The 15803-nt window shown below is 41.6% G+C and overlaps 1 protein-coding gene across 2 annotated transcripts in view; it reads left to right on the plus strand.

The window, feature by feature from the left end:
• Positions 1 to 15803, plus strand: part of NAV2 (neuron navigator 2) — a 234703-nt gene that overhangs the window by 123383 nt on the left and 95517 nt on the right. For both annotated transcript variants that reach the window (XM_063331285.1, XM_063331286.1), the window contains 2 exons: positions 3269 to 3377; positions 5710 to 6099. In XM_063331285.1, the coding sequence (XP_063187355.1) occupies positions 3269 to 3377; positions 5710 to 6099 (499 nt within the window). The remainder of the gene's footprint in view (positions 1 to 3268; positions 3378 to 5709; positions 6100 to 15803) is intronic.

Consider the following 15803-nt stretch of genomic DNA (forward strand, 5'->3'; position numbering starts at 1 on the left):
GTAATTCAAGTTTTTCGAGGAGATCTGCAGCACCCTTTAGGATTAAGCTATTATAAGGATCCTAAGTATTTGTAAGCATTTGGTATTTAGTTTTTACGTTTTAAAACTTTGCCTCAGAGTTTACAGAAGAGATTAAGTTAATTTCCCTGATGTTTTGGTTTGTTTCAAGGTTTGGAGGAATCTCGGTATTCATTCACGTGAATCTGGTCACTTTGAGAAATGGTCTTTACAGCAATAGGAGACCAAAATCCAGCTACGCTTTACTGTGTCCAGCATGCCGAAGCTGGAAATGATTGCGATTAGAATATTATCAGTCTAAATGAATGACTTTGTATAAATTCGTATGAATTGCAAAGTACTTCATACCTTTATCTAGAATTCCTGGTACTGTAAGAAGTCGATGATAATTAGCAATGATTTTTAATCTTATCAATGTAACAAAGCAATTTTCAGCAACCGTATTCTACTAAAGATTTAAAATGTAGTTTTAAAGTCACAGCCAAGTCTCCTGCTATTCCAGTTTCAGCAAAGTCTATGACTTTGCTTACTGCATGCTATTGCAGTGTATCTCGTCAGTCGAGTATCTCAGGTTTTTTCATCTACTTAGTCTTGGTGTCCTCCAGTTTAATGTGAGTTTTGAAACTGATTGCCCTGCTTGGAAAAATCATGTGGCTAAAAGTTTCCCAATGGGATTAATTTCATACCGCATTACATATTCTGCCAATGCGGCGTTTCTACCTGTGTGCGCGTGTGCTGCTGGCAAAGGCAAGAGGCAGAGTCGTTGGCAAGGAAAAGGGCCGCAGGAATGCATAAAGGAGCATTTCTCTGCGTGTGACTTCTATATAGGTGGATTAAATATTTAAAAGGCAAATAAATGGCACAGGGGATAAAATCCTTGAGAACGTTTTTGGGTTCATATTTAAATATGAGAGACAGTTAAGAAACTCAGTGTCCAGCTGCTTAAACTTTTTCAGTATTACCTCTTGATCGTCATATTGCCTAGCCTAGATGTATTTCAGCCTGTAAGCTGAGAAGCGTTTATAGAGAACAAAAGGTCTTCAGTCTTTAATGACAGACGTTATGTAAAAACAAACTATTATTCAAATAGAATGTATAAGTTTGGGGATCCAAAAATGGGAGACAGCTGACAACCTCAAACAATGGAGACGCAAAACCCAGCTGCGTGCAGCCAAACCCCACGGAGAGCAGCAGTCCGTAGAGCGGTCTTAGGGGAAAAGGAGCAAACAAAACAAAATGGTCCCTCAAACCAAATAAATTAGAAGAAATAAGGGACAGATTTCTTCTCTCCCTACATAGCAGCTATAGATGCTTTTAATTTAAGACCATATATAAAACAAAAGAGAGTATAGGTAGGGAGAACTGGAAGCTGAATAGTTTAATGATGCTGCCTGTTCATGAAGAGCTAAGTGATTTAATAATTAAGTTCTAGTGGCACTATCCAGTGTCTGTCTTTAAAGTACACTTATATTATAAGCAACTGAATGTCCTGTAAGTAAAAATCTTGTATCAATTTAGGCGTAAGAGTGATCTCAATAGAAATAGGTTTAGCTTGTCTCGAGTATGTTCTCTTAAGAATTTACCTACCATTTGCCTTCACAGCTATGAGAGAAATGATCTGTGAAAGAGCCCTGTGACCTTTGTTAGGCTAAAGGCCTATAAATATTTTATGTTCTTTACTGCAAAAATTTGTAGATCCGTGAGTGTAGAAAATGTTTTCTGTCCCAGAGACCCGTTGGCTGAAGGAACTGGTCTTGTTAGGCAGCTCTTTCCAACCCAGACAGACCGTAATTGTGTGACCGTTTGGCCTGAGTGAATTCCGTCTTGGGGAGATGATTTCCCAGGGAGCAGACTACCTGAGCCGTTGTTGTTTCTTTCAGAAAGGCTAACGATTGTATAAATATTAAAGTCCATCTTCCCCTCCCTAGACCATTCCCCAAAGTCGGGGCTCCGGCACTTTGGTGAGTAGTTGGTGCTACTGCTGCTTTGCAGGCAAGAGTATGTGACTGGGGTTTTCTGCACCACAAACCCGCCCTCTTTCAGAAACAAGAAGTTTAAAGCAAAGGATGTGGAAAGTTCCAACAACAGCTTATTTATCTGTTCCTCAACGCTTCTGATTTCAGTAATATGTAGATAGCCATCTAAACTAGCAATCGCATGGATGACCAGTATCCCGGCAGCTTAAGAATGCATCGCTTGTGCAGAGAAGGCGGATACAAAATTTGAAAAGTTTTCAATATGCTTTAGTATTTTCTTTAGTCATGACTTGTAAACCCTCTAGAATGAAATCATTTCCTTCTCTGCCCAACAGAAGTTTTGTGATGCCTTTTTGGAGGTTTTCTGTTTCAGCATTCAGCTTCCAAAGAATATGCTGGCACTACTAGACATTCACTTCTCTTCAACCTCTCGGAAGGTTTAACTATATAAAGCTCAGCTGAGTTAGCAACCAAAGCGTTTCTTAATTGACAGCTGAGAGCAAGTAAATAAATTATGCTGAGGCACTGATTAAATTATTAATTTTATAAAAACAGGTGATGCTGAGGCACTAGAAGGACTTTTTTAACGTATATAAGCTCTACTTTTAAAGTTAAAGAACAGGATATAAAAGTTTTTTAGAACCAGAGTATTTAAAGAGCAGAATTTCTAAATGCCAGGGAAAGCAAAAGTCACCACCAACTTCATGTCATGCAGCACATTTAAGTAACGGAAACTGTTGTGCTGTGGACAAGCAAAAACTTTTGTTATTTTACCTAAAACATCACTCGGCATGGAGCACCCAGTCAACACAATTTGCCTTACTGTAAAGCTGTTGTTGTAAAATGAGATCCATTTAAAACGGGAAAAAGAAGGTCTTGTGAAAATACAGCATTGGAGAAATTGTCAGTGTTGGGTTGATGTTAATTGTGTCGATATACGAGATGGAAAGGACGGTATTGATGGCGTATATCGGCTAATGAGGTTGAAAGTTAACCAGAATTTAAATTGGGTCATATGGGGAAATGACAATACAGAAACATCTGGTGCAAAGGCAGCCTGTGAAGTAAAGTTACAGTACAGAGCTGATTCTCAGTCCAGGTGCGGCAGTGGCAGGTGCCTGCCGTAGGGGAATGCCGTCTCCGTCGTAATCGGTTTAGGGTGTTAAATAACAGAAAGGCAGAAAAAAAATACGTTTGGGTTGGATTCAGAGGTAACAGCTCAGTTCTGTGCTGTTTCCTGCCTTATCCTTTCTAATGGTTTATTTTCCCTGTAGGAGAGGATCCAGAAACTCGGCGGTTACGAACTGTGAAAAACATTGCCGATCTTCGACAGAACTTAGAGGAAACGATGTCCAGTTTACGGGGAACCCAGGTCACTCACAGGTAACGCCATGGCTTTGTTCATAAGAAAATGGAAATCATTGTGGTCTTACTTTACAGCTCTTAGCTCTGGCTGGGTTGCATCCTTGAAAAATGATGAACACTGGCAGTGGAAGGTACTGATCTCGTACCTTTTGCCTTTAAAGCCCAGATTGTGAATTAATGTCCAGTGTTTATTGAGGTGTATAATGAGTAATTGGTGGTGGTGGGTTGTATGTAGAATCAAAGGTGGAGAATAATCAGTGCTTGTTAAATGTGTTAGGTGATGTTTGAATATAGGTTACAGTTTAAAATATGTCTTCATCTTACTCTTTAACAACTTCAGTGCATTACACCCCTCTTCCCCCAAGTGTAATATTTTGTTTAAAGAAGCAGGTGAACTGTGCTTGACCCACTTTATCAAGTGCATAACTTGAATTCCTGACCAATCTTTGGACAAACAAATTTTTCTAATATTATTGGTCACCCATGTATATAACTGCTTTTTCTTTGTAAAGCAGCGTTTGGAAATCTTCAGCAACATTTTAAAATATGCTCTAAATAAACACAGACTGTTGTTGCATTTAAACATTCTGTGACTCGGATCTTTTTAGCGCTGAACAGGCGGCTTGGGAGAATAAGCTGTTTGGCCCCTAATGAGGTCGGGTCCTACTTAGTGTTCAGTGCCTTACGGACTGCAGCCCAAACGGAGTTCATTGCGGGAGCGCTTCACGTTTTGGTTTTGTATCTAAAATTGAGGCAGAGCTTGCAAAGATGAACTCCCAATGCTATTTTTCTTTTCAAATTTCAATTAATGTGACAGCTTATTATGATTTAATTACTGTCACCGGTGGATACATAGGTTTTTGCAGCATAAAATTACATTGAGAATAGTACGATGCTGCTTATTTCAACAAATACGCACAGTAAAAAAAAAGAAATAACGCAGTGTTAGTTGAGCTGGAACGGAAAAGGGGAGTTCACGTGGGTAAAAGAAGTTGCAGCTATGGATTAGCCGCAACTAAATTAGCTGCAATTAAGCTGCAAGCGTTCAGAGTGTAGGGTCTTGTAATCTATACACATCACCTGAAGTCTCATGGTGTAGCAGTCCCGTTTTTAAGGTTCCAGTTAGTGGTCTACATTGAATCAAATGTATTTATTTTTTTTTACACACATTGGAAAATACTTTTGACACCAATGTCACTACCAAGATAAGTGGTTGCACAGTCCTCAGACCATCGTAGTATTGCTGTTGGAAGGGGTGCAACATATTCATAGTCTCAGACATGAAGAATGGAAGATTTCGTATAGCTGAAGCTTGTCAACATCTGTATTTACAGGCTGTGAGTTAAAATGCTTTTGTAAGCAGAGCTCTGTTTAAATGTTACCAATATTTTGAAAAATATATTCAATTCATGAATATATAAAATATATTTTGAAAAGTAAATTTGGTTTGCTTTTCATATTATTTTTTTCATTTAATCCTTTTCTTGGTGTAAAAATAGCTACCATCTTGGTGTGGGACACGTGTCCAGAGTATTAGGGCTTTCACGAATGCAGCCATAAAAAGAAAATATATCAGAAAAATAGTACTTTGGTTGGTTTTCCTTTAGTCATCTTAATATCCTACTCCCTGGCCTGGAGCGGCAAAACCACGGTATGATAGGGTTATAGGTGGTTGAAGATGAAAAAGTTCTGCTTTGATACTGTGGATAATCCATTAAAAGTTCTTACTTAAGTCTTCCCACATATATGTTGAACACTTGGTGTATTTAAGAACGGTGTTGGAGAAATGGACCTATCACTCTCAAGGCGTTGTAGCAGGTAAATTCTGTTAGTGCTGTTACTTACAATCTGTAACTTGGTGAGTCTTCAGGGTGTAGGGTCTTGCAATCATCTAAATCACAGAATGGTCAGGGTTTGGAAGGGACCTTCGGAGATCATCTAGTTCCAACCCCCTGCCAGAGCAGGGTCATCCAGAGCAGGTTGCACAGGAACGCGTCCAGGTGGGTTTTGAGTATCTCCAGAGAAGAAGACTCCACACCCTCTCAGAGCAGCCTGTTCCAGTGCTCTGCCACCCTCAAAGAAGTTTTTCCTCATGTTCAGATGCAATTTCCTGTGTTCAAGTTTGTGCCTGTTGCTGGGCGCCACTGAGAAGAGTCTGGCTCCATCCTCTTGAGACCCAGCCTTTAGATATCGATAAGCATTGATGAGGTGCCCTGTCAGTCTTCTCTTCTCCAGGCTAAACTGAGCCAGGTCTCTCAGCCTTTCCCCATAAGAAAGCTGCTCCAAATCTCACGTTCCTCTGTATAGCAGGCCACGTTCAATCAAATGCATTTCTTTTTTTTTTTTTAAGCACATTGGAAACTACGTTTGACACCAACGTCACTACCGAGATAAGCGGCCGCAGCATCCTCAGCTTGACAGCGCGACCGACCCCTTTATCGTGGAGACTGGGGCAGTCCAGCCCCCGCCTGCAGGCAGGCGACGCTCCATCAATGGGAAATGGGTATCCTCCGCGAGGGAACGCCAGCCGCTTCATCAACACGGAGTCGGGACGTTACATGTATTCGGCACCTTTGCGGAGGCAGCTAGCGTCCCGCGGTAGCAGTGTCTGCCACGTGGACATCTCGGACAAGGGAAGTGATGAAATCGATCTGGAAGGCATCACCATGGATGCCACCGGCTATATGAGCGATGGGGATGTGCTGGGCAAGAATATCAGAGCTGATGACATCACGAGTGGGTCAGTGCCTTTACTTTTCTTCTTAAATACTCTACTTTATGTGGTTCTTGCATTGTGTTTAATGATGCTGTATTCCCGTGATTATTTGGAGAAAGAAAAAAAAAAAAAGAAACCCCAAAGATACTCTACTGGTTTTAATAAGCATTTGAAGGGACGATTATTACACAGTTATCACAGTTAATTTATTCAGGGGTATTTAAGCACATGATTTAAGTTTTAAGTACACGTTAAAAAAATATTCCTATATACAAACATACTCGTGCACTTGATTAAATGTTTTCCTGGATTCATTGTGATCGAGTCAAACACATGCTGCAACATTCGTTTCTGCCCACAAGATGGAGAGAGTGAGGCATTTTCTGTGCGTCTACCGAACCCTTTCGCTGTCTGAACTTTTAGGGGACAGTTCATTGGAAGGGAAAGAGTTTACATGGCTGGGTAGGGTAAAATAGTTGTACACGCAAAATAAAATCTAAAGAGCAAGCTGGTGTGCAGAAATATGAACTGCTACACAATTATTAACAAGGTTTTACATCAACATTTTACCTCTGCCTTGACTGGAAAAAACATTCGTTCTTTGCTCCAAAGTCCATATTCAACTCAATATGTCTGTTTTCAGTTCCTTCTAGGAAAGTACAGTCACTGTTTTTAGCTTAATACATCAGCACTGTATTGGTATTAAAACTGATCTTTGAGATGTAAATGGCATATTTATTTTTGTGGCAGCTTTTTCCCTATCTGGCCATCTTGCATCCTTTGCTTTTCTGTATTTTTTTTTTTTATACGTGATATCTCATGTAGCATTGGCTTATATGGAAGATTTAGTGTCTCTTACTGAAATAGAAACCTGGAATCCAGCTGCTGCTTTGTCACTAACTTAAGCGGTAAAGTTACGCAATCTGGAAACCTCCATTAATTCTGTCCGTTATGAATATTTGGGTGTTTTCACACTGTCCTTTTCAAAAAGTCAGACACCTTCTTTTTAATTCTTTGGCAGGGAAGCATATAGTAAAGAAGTTGATGCAAAAACCAGTGTAAAAATCTATTTCAGATAAAGCACCAGTAGCTGTTGCTGCGTTAACAATGCATCGTATCACTAAAGCACCTTGTGTTTTCCTCAAATAAATCAGCGTATACCCGAGTTTACTGTAGTGACAGTTACTGCTTTTCCTCTGGACTCTGACTTCCATTCAAACTTGTGGCTTTAATTCTGGCCTAGAAGTGAGGAAAATAAATTCCGAGTAGCGCCGTGGTCGCTATAAAACACCTCGAGTATGAGCTGAGACGTGTCCCTGGCAGAATTGTGTCAGTTCAGGCCTCTGCTGCCCTTATCCTAGAGGAGCCCCAGTCTTAGCAGATCTTTATTTAGTGTATGAAGTTCAGATTCCAGGTTGAGGAAAAGGAAAGAATAAGAAAGCTGTTGAGTTTATGAATGATATTTCCAGAGAAATTTGTGGCTTCGCTCATCTCTGTGTATCATTTCCTTTTCTGTGTTTATCTGGTCATCCTGTAGGGGAAAAAAAGGAAGTATCCATAGTCTGAAAATACAAGAGCGGTCTTTAGGTTCTGGGTGGAAGGGGCTAATAATGTAATAAAATGTTTTTGACAGTTGGTACCTCTGTCACCAAAGCAGTGAGTTATCTACCAAGAATGGTGAATATAACATTTAGCAGAAGAGTTACATAGTCCACAATAGCTCACTCCTAGCCTTGAGCATTAGAACATCTTTAACTGAGTACCTGACTCTTATTTCCCACTGGTTTTTAAACGAGGGAGATAACTTCCAATATTTACTCATCTACCCAGCCACAGATTGATAAATGAGATCTCAATTTAAACTTCTTAGGACAAGAAGAGTTATGTGTACAAATGTGTTTTTCTTTTCCGCATCTTTTGCCTTGAGCTACAAAAGCCTATTTTGCTAAATAATGTGAGTTGGTTATTGATTACTATAGCACTGTTGTAGTCATTGACTAAGTTCCAAGGGCAGAATCTGTATTGTAGGTCAATCCAGCTCCGTTTCCAGGTTGTGGGCAGGATTTGGAGACCTGGGCAGTTTGGAGGTCCTCTCATTGCTGCATCGGTGGGCATTTGAAGGGAATGTTCCCAAAAGCAGCCCCGCAATGTTGAGGTTACGTGGTTTATGGAGAGTAATCGTGAGTGCAGATTCCCCGAGAAGGGAGTGTTGCAGTATTGAATTGCAGTAATAGCATTGGATATAATCCCAAAATCAATGGAGAGAGATTAAAAAAAGAGGGTGTTACCTTTGGTGAATCTCACTGACACCTAATAATGCTGGATTGCCACCTCCAGTATGAACAGATGTTTTGGTAGCCTGTTTCAGGAGTTATCTTCCCCAATGTCGGTTTATTCCCCAAAATAAAAAAAAAAATAAGATAGCGTTGCGTCTTTGTGGGAGAGGAATAATACACCACGTAGAAATCAGAGACGTTGCTTGTAAAGAAGGCATCCGTGTGACTTGCTGCAGAACAAATCTCTGAGATCGACGTTAGGGCGAACAGGCCCGATATTTCCAGAAGCTGAGTTACAGTCAGCACAAGGGGGCATTTATAGCATGAATAGCTCTTTATTAGCTGGTATGTGTTTCACTTTGTCATTTTTCAGAATTGCTACAATCCTGCAGTCTGAAAACCTTGGATCTGTGTTTTCATTGGCAAACTGATAGGGAAGGAAGCCAAAATATTTGTTACAGGCAAAATAAATCCAATAGCCAAGATAAACTATTTTAGCCCTGTGATCCTGATGCTTTCTCTGAAATGTACTGGGTCATGGGAAGTTTCGTTTGGCCTCCTTTAATAAGTCTGCTCAAGCAGAGCTCTGGCAGACACCAGGGTTGCTTTCATAGGGTTAGAAAGACTGTCTTTTCCAAATGGGCGTAAAATATCTCTTAAACGAAGAAAGTCTCCAAGGGGGTGGATCAAAGGTAAGAAGTGGTCTTGTTGTGGGAGCTGAAACATCAACCGAATGGCAAAGCAACTTTGGCAGAAGAAGGTGGATGAGCTCGGGGCTTCAGAGCCTCATCAGAAAGTGGCACTTCAAAGCCCATGGTTTCTCCCCTGTCCACTCCAAAGGTTGTTCCTGGTGGGGACACTAACTCTCATAGCTTTTTTGGGTTTGTTCAGAAAGTTTTGTCCACTTTGTTCAGGTTTTCTCAGAGGTTAGTAGCTACCTCTAGCATTCCTAGAGGGAGCTCACACGCATTCCTACCTCTTTTGGTCCCTTTTTTCCCAGCTATTTCTAATGAGTTGTACAGTTAATTTCCTTTTCATCTGTCCTTGGAATGGAGCAACAGAGCTGTTGGACAGCGAGGCGTTTAAAAATTATTTTCTTTTAATTTAATTAATCCTCTGCCCCTGTTTTCATTACCCTGGCGTGCAGCTTTCTGTGCAGAATTAACAGCGTGGATATACCGATTAGTGCTGGTCACGGATTTTCTCAGGAAATCGCTTTGGGTCCGTAAATGCAGCTTGTCAAAACAACATGTTCCAGCCATGTTCCAGCAACATGTAGATTTGATGATTTGACAGCTTGGCCGCCCTCGAGCCTGAACTTTGAGGTAGGGCAGATGTGAGCAGCCCTGTGTGCGGACCGTGGGTCTGCTGCGTGCCAGGCTGGGCTTCGGGGTGTCCCCAGCTCACTCTTTTGAGTGTATCTCGTAAAAAAACATTACCATGACTCTCTCATCTCTCACTTACCCAGCCTAGCAGCGAACTGCTCCCCCAGCTGTTAGACGGGGCGCCCAACATGAGAAGGACATGGACCTGTTGGAGCAAGTCCAGAGGAAAGCCACAAAGATGATCCGAGGGCTGGAGCCCCTCTCCTATGAGGATAGGCTGAGAGAGTTGGGGTTGTTCAACCTGGAGAAGAGAAGGCTCCGGGGAGACCTTATTGCAGCCTTCCAGTACCAAAAGGGGGCCTACAGGAGAGATGGGGAGGGACTCTTGATCAGGGAGTGTAGTGATAGGATGAGGGATAACAGTTTTAAACTGGAAGAGGGGAGATTTAGATTAGAAATTCTTTGCTGTGAGCGTGGTGAGCCCCTGGCCCAGGTTGCCCAGAGAAGCTGTGGCTGCCCCATCCCTGGAGGGGTTCAAGGCCAGGCTGGATGGGGCTTGGAGCAACCTGGGCTGGTGGGAGGTGTCCCTGCCCAGGGCAGGGGGCTTGGAACTGGATGATCTTTAAAGTCCCTTCCAACCCAAACCAGTCTATGATTCTATGATGTTCAGGGGCCTTATTCTAAAATTCTTGCAGAGACTTCCTGCGGGTGCAGTGTCTGTTTTTAGGGGGGAGACTTTTTATCGTGTTATTAACCCTCCCCATTTATTTCATGCTTTGGGGGCAATGCATTCCCATTCCAGATCTCTATTTCCACAACCTCTTAATGTGTTTGTCTGCATGATGCTCACGGGATTATGGTTCTTTCTGGTTTATTCAAGCCTTCATGCTCCCCGATGATCTTTCTACAAGCAGGTGAATTGGGAACATTGATGAAAGGATGCTAAAAGGGAGAGCAGGCCACTCTGGGCTGGGGAATCAGGCTTTATACCCCCTGCTTTTGCTCAGGTCAATCAAACCCTCACAAAAGCATCGTGCCCTAGTTAAAAATCACATTTGTGGTGCGGTGGTGCAGAGGCCTATCTACCCTTGAGTAACGTGGATGAAAATCATCATTGAAATAGGGTTCTGTTGTAGGCTGAAATTTAGTAGTTGTATCTACTAGGAGGCAATGAAGAGTTCGATGTGAAGAGCTGAAACTGAGGACTGATTTCGTTGCACATTGAATGGCATGATTGATACTTACAGGATTCTCGTGCCTCAGTTGTTTGGTTTTGTACTGTGTCAGTCAGGCAGTGACACACCTTTTTCGGATGTCAGGCTTGTATGTGGCGTAACAGCCCTTCACTTGGGCAGAGGTTTTAGAGAAAAGGAGGACTATGCAGTTTGCCGCTAACGAGGATTTGTTCTTGGTAACAGTAGTTAAGAGAAACCATTTCCTTCTAAGCAACAGGAGTTGATGCTGGCGCAGGTGACACGTGGCTAGCTAGAAATCGAGAGTGGCTGAGCTGATCACGGGCCGAATGAGGCCCTGTTCACCCCGTACACAGATTGAACGCTAGCTGTAGTCTTTCCTGACCTATTTTTTGCCGTGGTGATTACCACTGGATTTTTCCTGTTCGCTTTGAGTTAGTCATTTTACTGGACGTTGCACTTTAAATGGTATGATTTTAGTGGTAAGATTTCATCTAAATACAGCGGAGGGGTAGAGCTGCATTCCTTATATGGCTATGACACTGCAACATGACTACATCACGAGGAGGTTTATTTTATTTTTCTTTTCTGCTTGAGCAAAGTTTATTTGAACTGCGTTCTGTCTTGCTAGAACTGGCTTCTTGCGTTTTGATCTTTTCACCATTGCAGAGTAGTAGCTCTATGTGGTAAATAGATAATTAACACAAATAATGAAGGGGTCAGGTGAGCAAACTCACGATTTTGACTTCTATGAAATGGTATTAGGAAACCTTGATTTCTGACTTCTTAGTAAAACTACGTTCAAACTGGTTCAGAACCAGCTTTTGGATTTGAAGTTGTAGACGTCCTGGTGGTGTGAGAATGAAAAGAAAATATTATGGCAGTGTTTAAATCAAAAGAATATTCTTTTTCCAAGAACTGTACTTAAAGATCTTTACAAGAGACATGGCTAGGATATTACGTAAGCGTTTTAAATATTATTGATGTTGTATATTATTTTAAATATTCTTAAATATTGCACTCAGTTTGGGAATAGTTCTGGTGTCAGCTTCATCAGTAAAACAGTGTTTGATCATTTATCACAAAGTATATCTCAGATAACATGCTCTCATCCAACTTTCCTTGCAGCATAGGATTCAGTGTAGTAAGACATCGTAGGCCTATAAATCGTAACTTCAGAGATCAGCTGGAATCAAGCTTTTTATTCACTATACTGCTAAAAAGGACCACATTAGGTCATACGTAGTGCTTGTCAGTAAAACAGACTCACAATGTGTGCTGTGTTGTATTTTTTGCTTACTTGTAAATACTGTCCTATTGTCAATGACTACCAAAATACCTATTAATAGCCGTTATCCCACTCTGGGCTTGTTTCTGTAATAAACACCTCAGCAGTGTTTGACCTGCTGCTTCAGTGCCAACAGGTTTTTGTAATTTAAGCAGAAACACAGCTTCTAAAGGACAAAATACGGTCCCGCTCTGGGGCTAGCCAGTAGAGGGAGATGCAGTCATACACACTTGGTCGATATGGACCATCTGCAGGGAAGGAGTTGGGATGAGGGAGTTGAAAGTCACTGTGGAGTAACTCTTCCTCCGCTGCTGACTCTGCTCAGAACCTGTGGAGAAGCAGCACTTCCTCGTTATTTGGTCACACGTTGTTCCTCTCCCTGACAAAATTAAACGAGGATGATGCAAAATGGATTGCTTATTCTATCCCTTATTTCTACAATTTTCACTAAAATAGATTTGGAGAGGGATTTAGGCATTTAAATCAGAAGTGGCATATGTAAAACCCCATTCAGCAGCTGCCCGATTCTGGTGGAACCTCAGCTTGCTCCAGGCTGGCAGCCTGTGCTTGGTGGGTCTGATTGTTGTCTTCTCTTCAATAATAAATTTCCACCCATGTTTCACTGGGATCCAGAGTGGCATTTGCACACCTAAAAAGATTTGACCTCCTGTGTGTTTTCCAGTCTTGTCTACCTCATTTTCACAGGTAACCGTCTTTGGTCCCCTCTCCCTGGATGGGTCATTCATTTCATGTTAGCAATTGACTGGGTACATTTCGGAAATCGTCTGGGAATTAGAACCCCAGGGCTTAGTCCATCCTCCTTCCAGATGTCGTGATGGCTGTGCTGTGATTTACTCTCCTTTGTACGGGTGAACGTTCCAGCGTAGTGACCCGTTGGGTTTTCACTGCCCACTGTCCCAGCTCCAGGAAGGTGGACGGCTGATGCCCTTTCCCATCTGGAGAGCGTTTAGCCTGGCATTAGTGTCAGGTTAGTCTGGTTGTCAGATGAGTTCTTCTGGGCGTTGAATAATGTGGATTGTAATGCCCTCAGAGAAGGGAGCAATTTTCTTAAATTACCTTTTTGGGCTGCTCACCTTTAATCTGGGTATGCTGGATGTAGATTTGGGCTAGAGAGGATTTGCCATAGACCCCAGGCTTAACATCTGCGATGGCCTGACTCCTGCGTACCGGCAATGCTCACAGCTCTGCAAGTCACACATTTTAAGATTAACTCGATGGTCTCACCAGATTGAACTAAACCTGCTCAGAATTAAAGATGTGTTCTGGGAAGAATGTGGGAAGTGACAATAAATAAAGTTAAGTGAGATTGCATCTTAAAAATAATTAAGCTTTTACTGGTCAACTGGTTACAAGGGGAAAAATTCTTCTAATCCTAATGAGTCCTGATGCTGTAATGAAGTCCTTCTGTCTGCTGGCAAATTCCTTGAAGAGTCGCTGCCCAAATTCCTCCGTGAAATCCAGGGAGGATCTGTCCTAGACTCCTCCCATGACTTTTCTCGGGTCTTGCTATCTTCTTGTATATGTTTTAATCATCTAGCTGCTTTGAAGCCTGCTTTAGGGGCTGTTAATAGTTAATATAGGCATTTGAAGTTTCTCATTGCCGTAGCCAGAGTTCTTCAGGATACAGTGCTCCATTCATTTCTGAAGGGCCACTCAACTCCAAGACAGATGAAGAGGAATAAGTAAAGCTTTAACCTGTCCTTTCTTCTCATAAACATCCTAAAGAGAGGGGAAGAAATTGAAGCAAGCAAGGAGAACACAAAATAACATTTATATTTAATATAAAAATGTAATTGTACTAACTCTGGCTTTGACAAGTCCAGTTACCTTAAGCGGGTGCTTTTCAGTGCCTAATCCATGTCATCGTCTTGGATGGGCTGAGTAGATTTGTAAAAGAGGTTTTAAAAGTATGGTGGGGCAAGCCTCTTCCTTGAGAGGAAGGTGAATTTAAGCTTAAGGTGCATTTAGCAGAAAGGTTGAGTGAGGGCTGGAAAGAGGATCATGGACTAGAAGAGTCTCCTCTGAAACAGGAATGGATGCAGTGGTGTGAGAGATGCTTTCTCTCAGTCTAATATTCTTCTGTTATATTCTGACAGTTTCTCTTAAACTACATCTATCATCTAAGATTGCTAATTCTGCAGGAAACTGGTTTCTTCAGAAGCTCGATAAGAAGCCAGTGTCCTGGAGGGAACATATGTGGGGGCATACAGAAGATTTCACCTATCGTGGCAGCAGCCACCCAAGTCCCTTGCAGGCTATACTGTCCTTGGAATTCCTTCCCTTGGCAAATGCGAGTTTTATAGTAACAAGCCTGCAGACTTCCCGAAAGGGAGACCCAGCTGAGAAGACACATAGAAATAAATTTAGCCCTGGGCAGCAGTGACCAAAAATTATTATCTGATGGCTGCTGAATGACATGTGCCAGGCAGTCTTAAAATATCTCCAAATAGAAAAGCATTGATCTCACAGAAGCCACTTATTTCTGTAGATTTCTTCTTTTTTTTCCCCAGAAAAAGATCTGAGGATTAAGTAGTTAACGGGGGTGAACTTCTTTTGCTTCTAAACTGGATTGGGTAGTGTGAATAAGCACCTACTGTTGATGTTGTTAGTGCTTTAGAGGTGAGAAGTTTCTCCAAGTAAACTATGAAACTAAAATATACTTATTAAGTTTTGCCTAATCTCATTTTGCCTGTCTTACCTGTTAGTGGAAGAAGTATCTCCCCCTTCCCAGCAGTAATTAGGATTTTTGAGACTGCAAGTCATTTATTGCTTTTTTCTGGGTTTACTCCATGTTTGTCTTTGAGCGTCTTCAAAACAATTCATAGTTCACTCATTAGTTTGGTAATTGCAAATAGTTATTGATTATTAGTAAAAGTCTAGTAATATATGTATTATAGACTGCCTGAAGTATAAAATTAAATTTTAAATGAAATGAGCAATAGGTTTGTGCTTCTATGAACTGGAAAGGCAATATTTGGTCTAATGTTAGGGATTTGGGCATTATATTAGCAGTCCCAACCCAAAAGCTCAGGACCTAATCCTGTTCTTGAACATCTTTGTTGAAATTCACGTGGATCAAAGAATGGAATTGAAACCAGCCGCAGGCTTGTAGACGGGGTGTATGCTCAACCCTTTGGTTAGAGAGATGAAGTACAGTGCTGATGTGGTGGACGTTATAACGGAGAGCGGTCAGGCAAGAATAATGGATGGACTTTGGGGACAAACATGGGGAAAGGTCATATGGTCTAATTGCAATGTTGTGACAGAAAACGCACACCGAATTCATACTAACCTGAGAAGTTTGAAGTTTCGGGTTGTCATCATCTCGCTGTTAGGCTAGCATTTCTTTTTAAGTCAGATTTAGAACAATTTCCTGGTTGCAATAACAGGTTTGTTTTGATCGTATTTCAGAGAGGGCAGTGGAGAATTTTCTGCTGTTGGTGCTTCTTAGCGACTGGCAAAGTTAGACTCCTTCTTTGGTGCTCAAAGCTTGTTAAGCCTCTTGATCTTGTTTACCTGACTGTAATGACGCGGCAGATGAAGCCTAGTGAAAATAAACATTTAAAAGAAAACATTAAGGCTAACAGCGTTATTGCTGCAGCTAGAAGAAAACACTTTTGAGGGT

Source organism: Chroicocephalus ridibundus, chromosome 4 (genome assembly GCF_963924245.1).
Source record: "Chroicocephalus ridibundus chromosome 4, bChrRid1.1, whole genome shotgun sequence".
Lineage (NCBI taxonomy): Eukaryota > Metazoa > Chordata > Aves > Charadriiformes > Laridae > Chroicocephalus > Chroicocephalus ridibundus.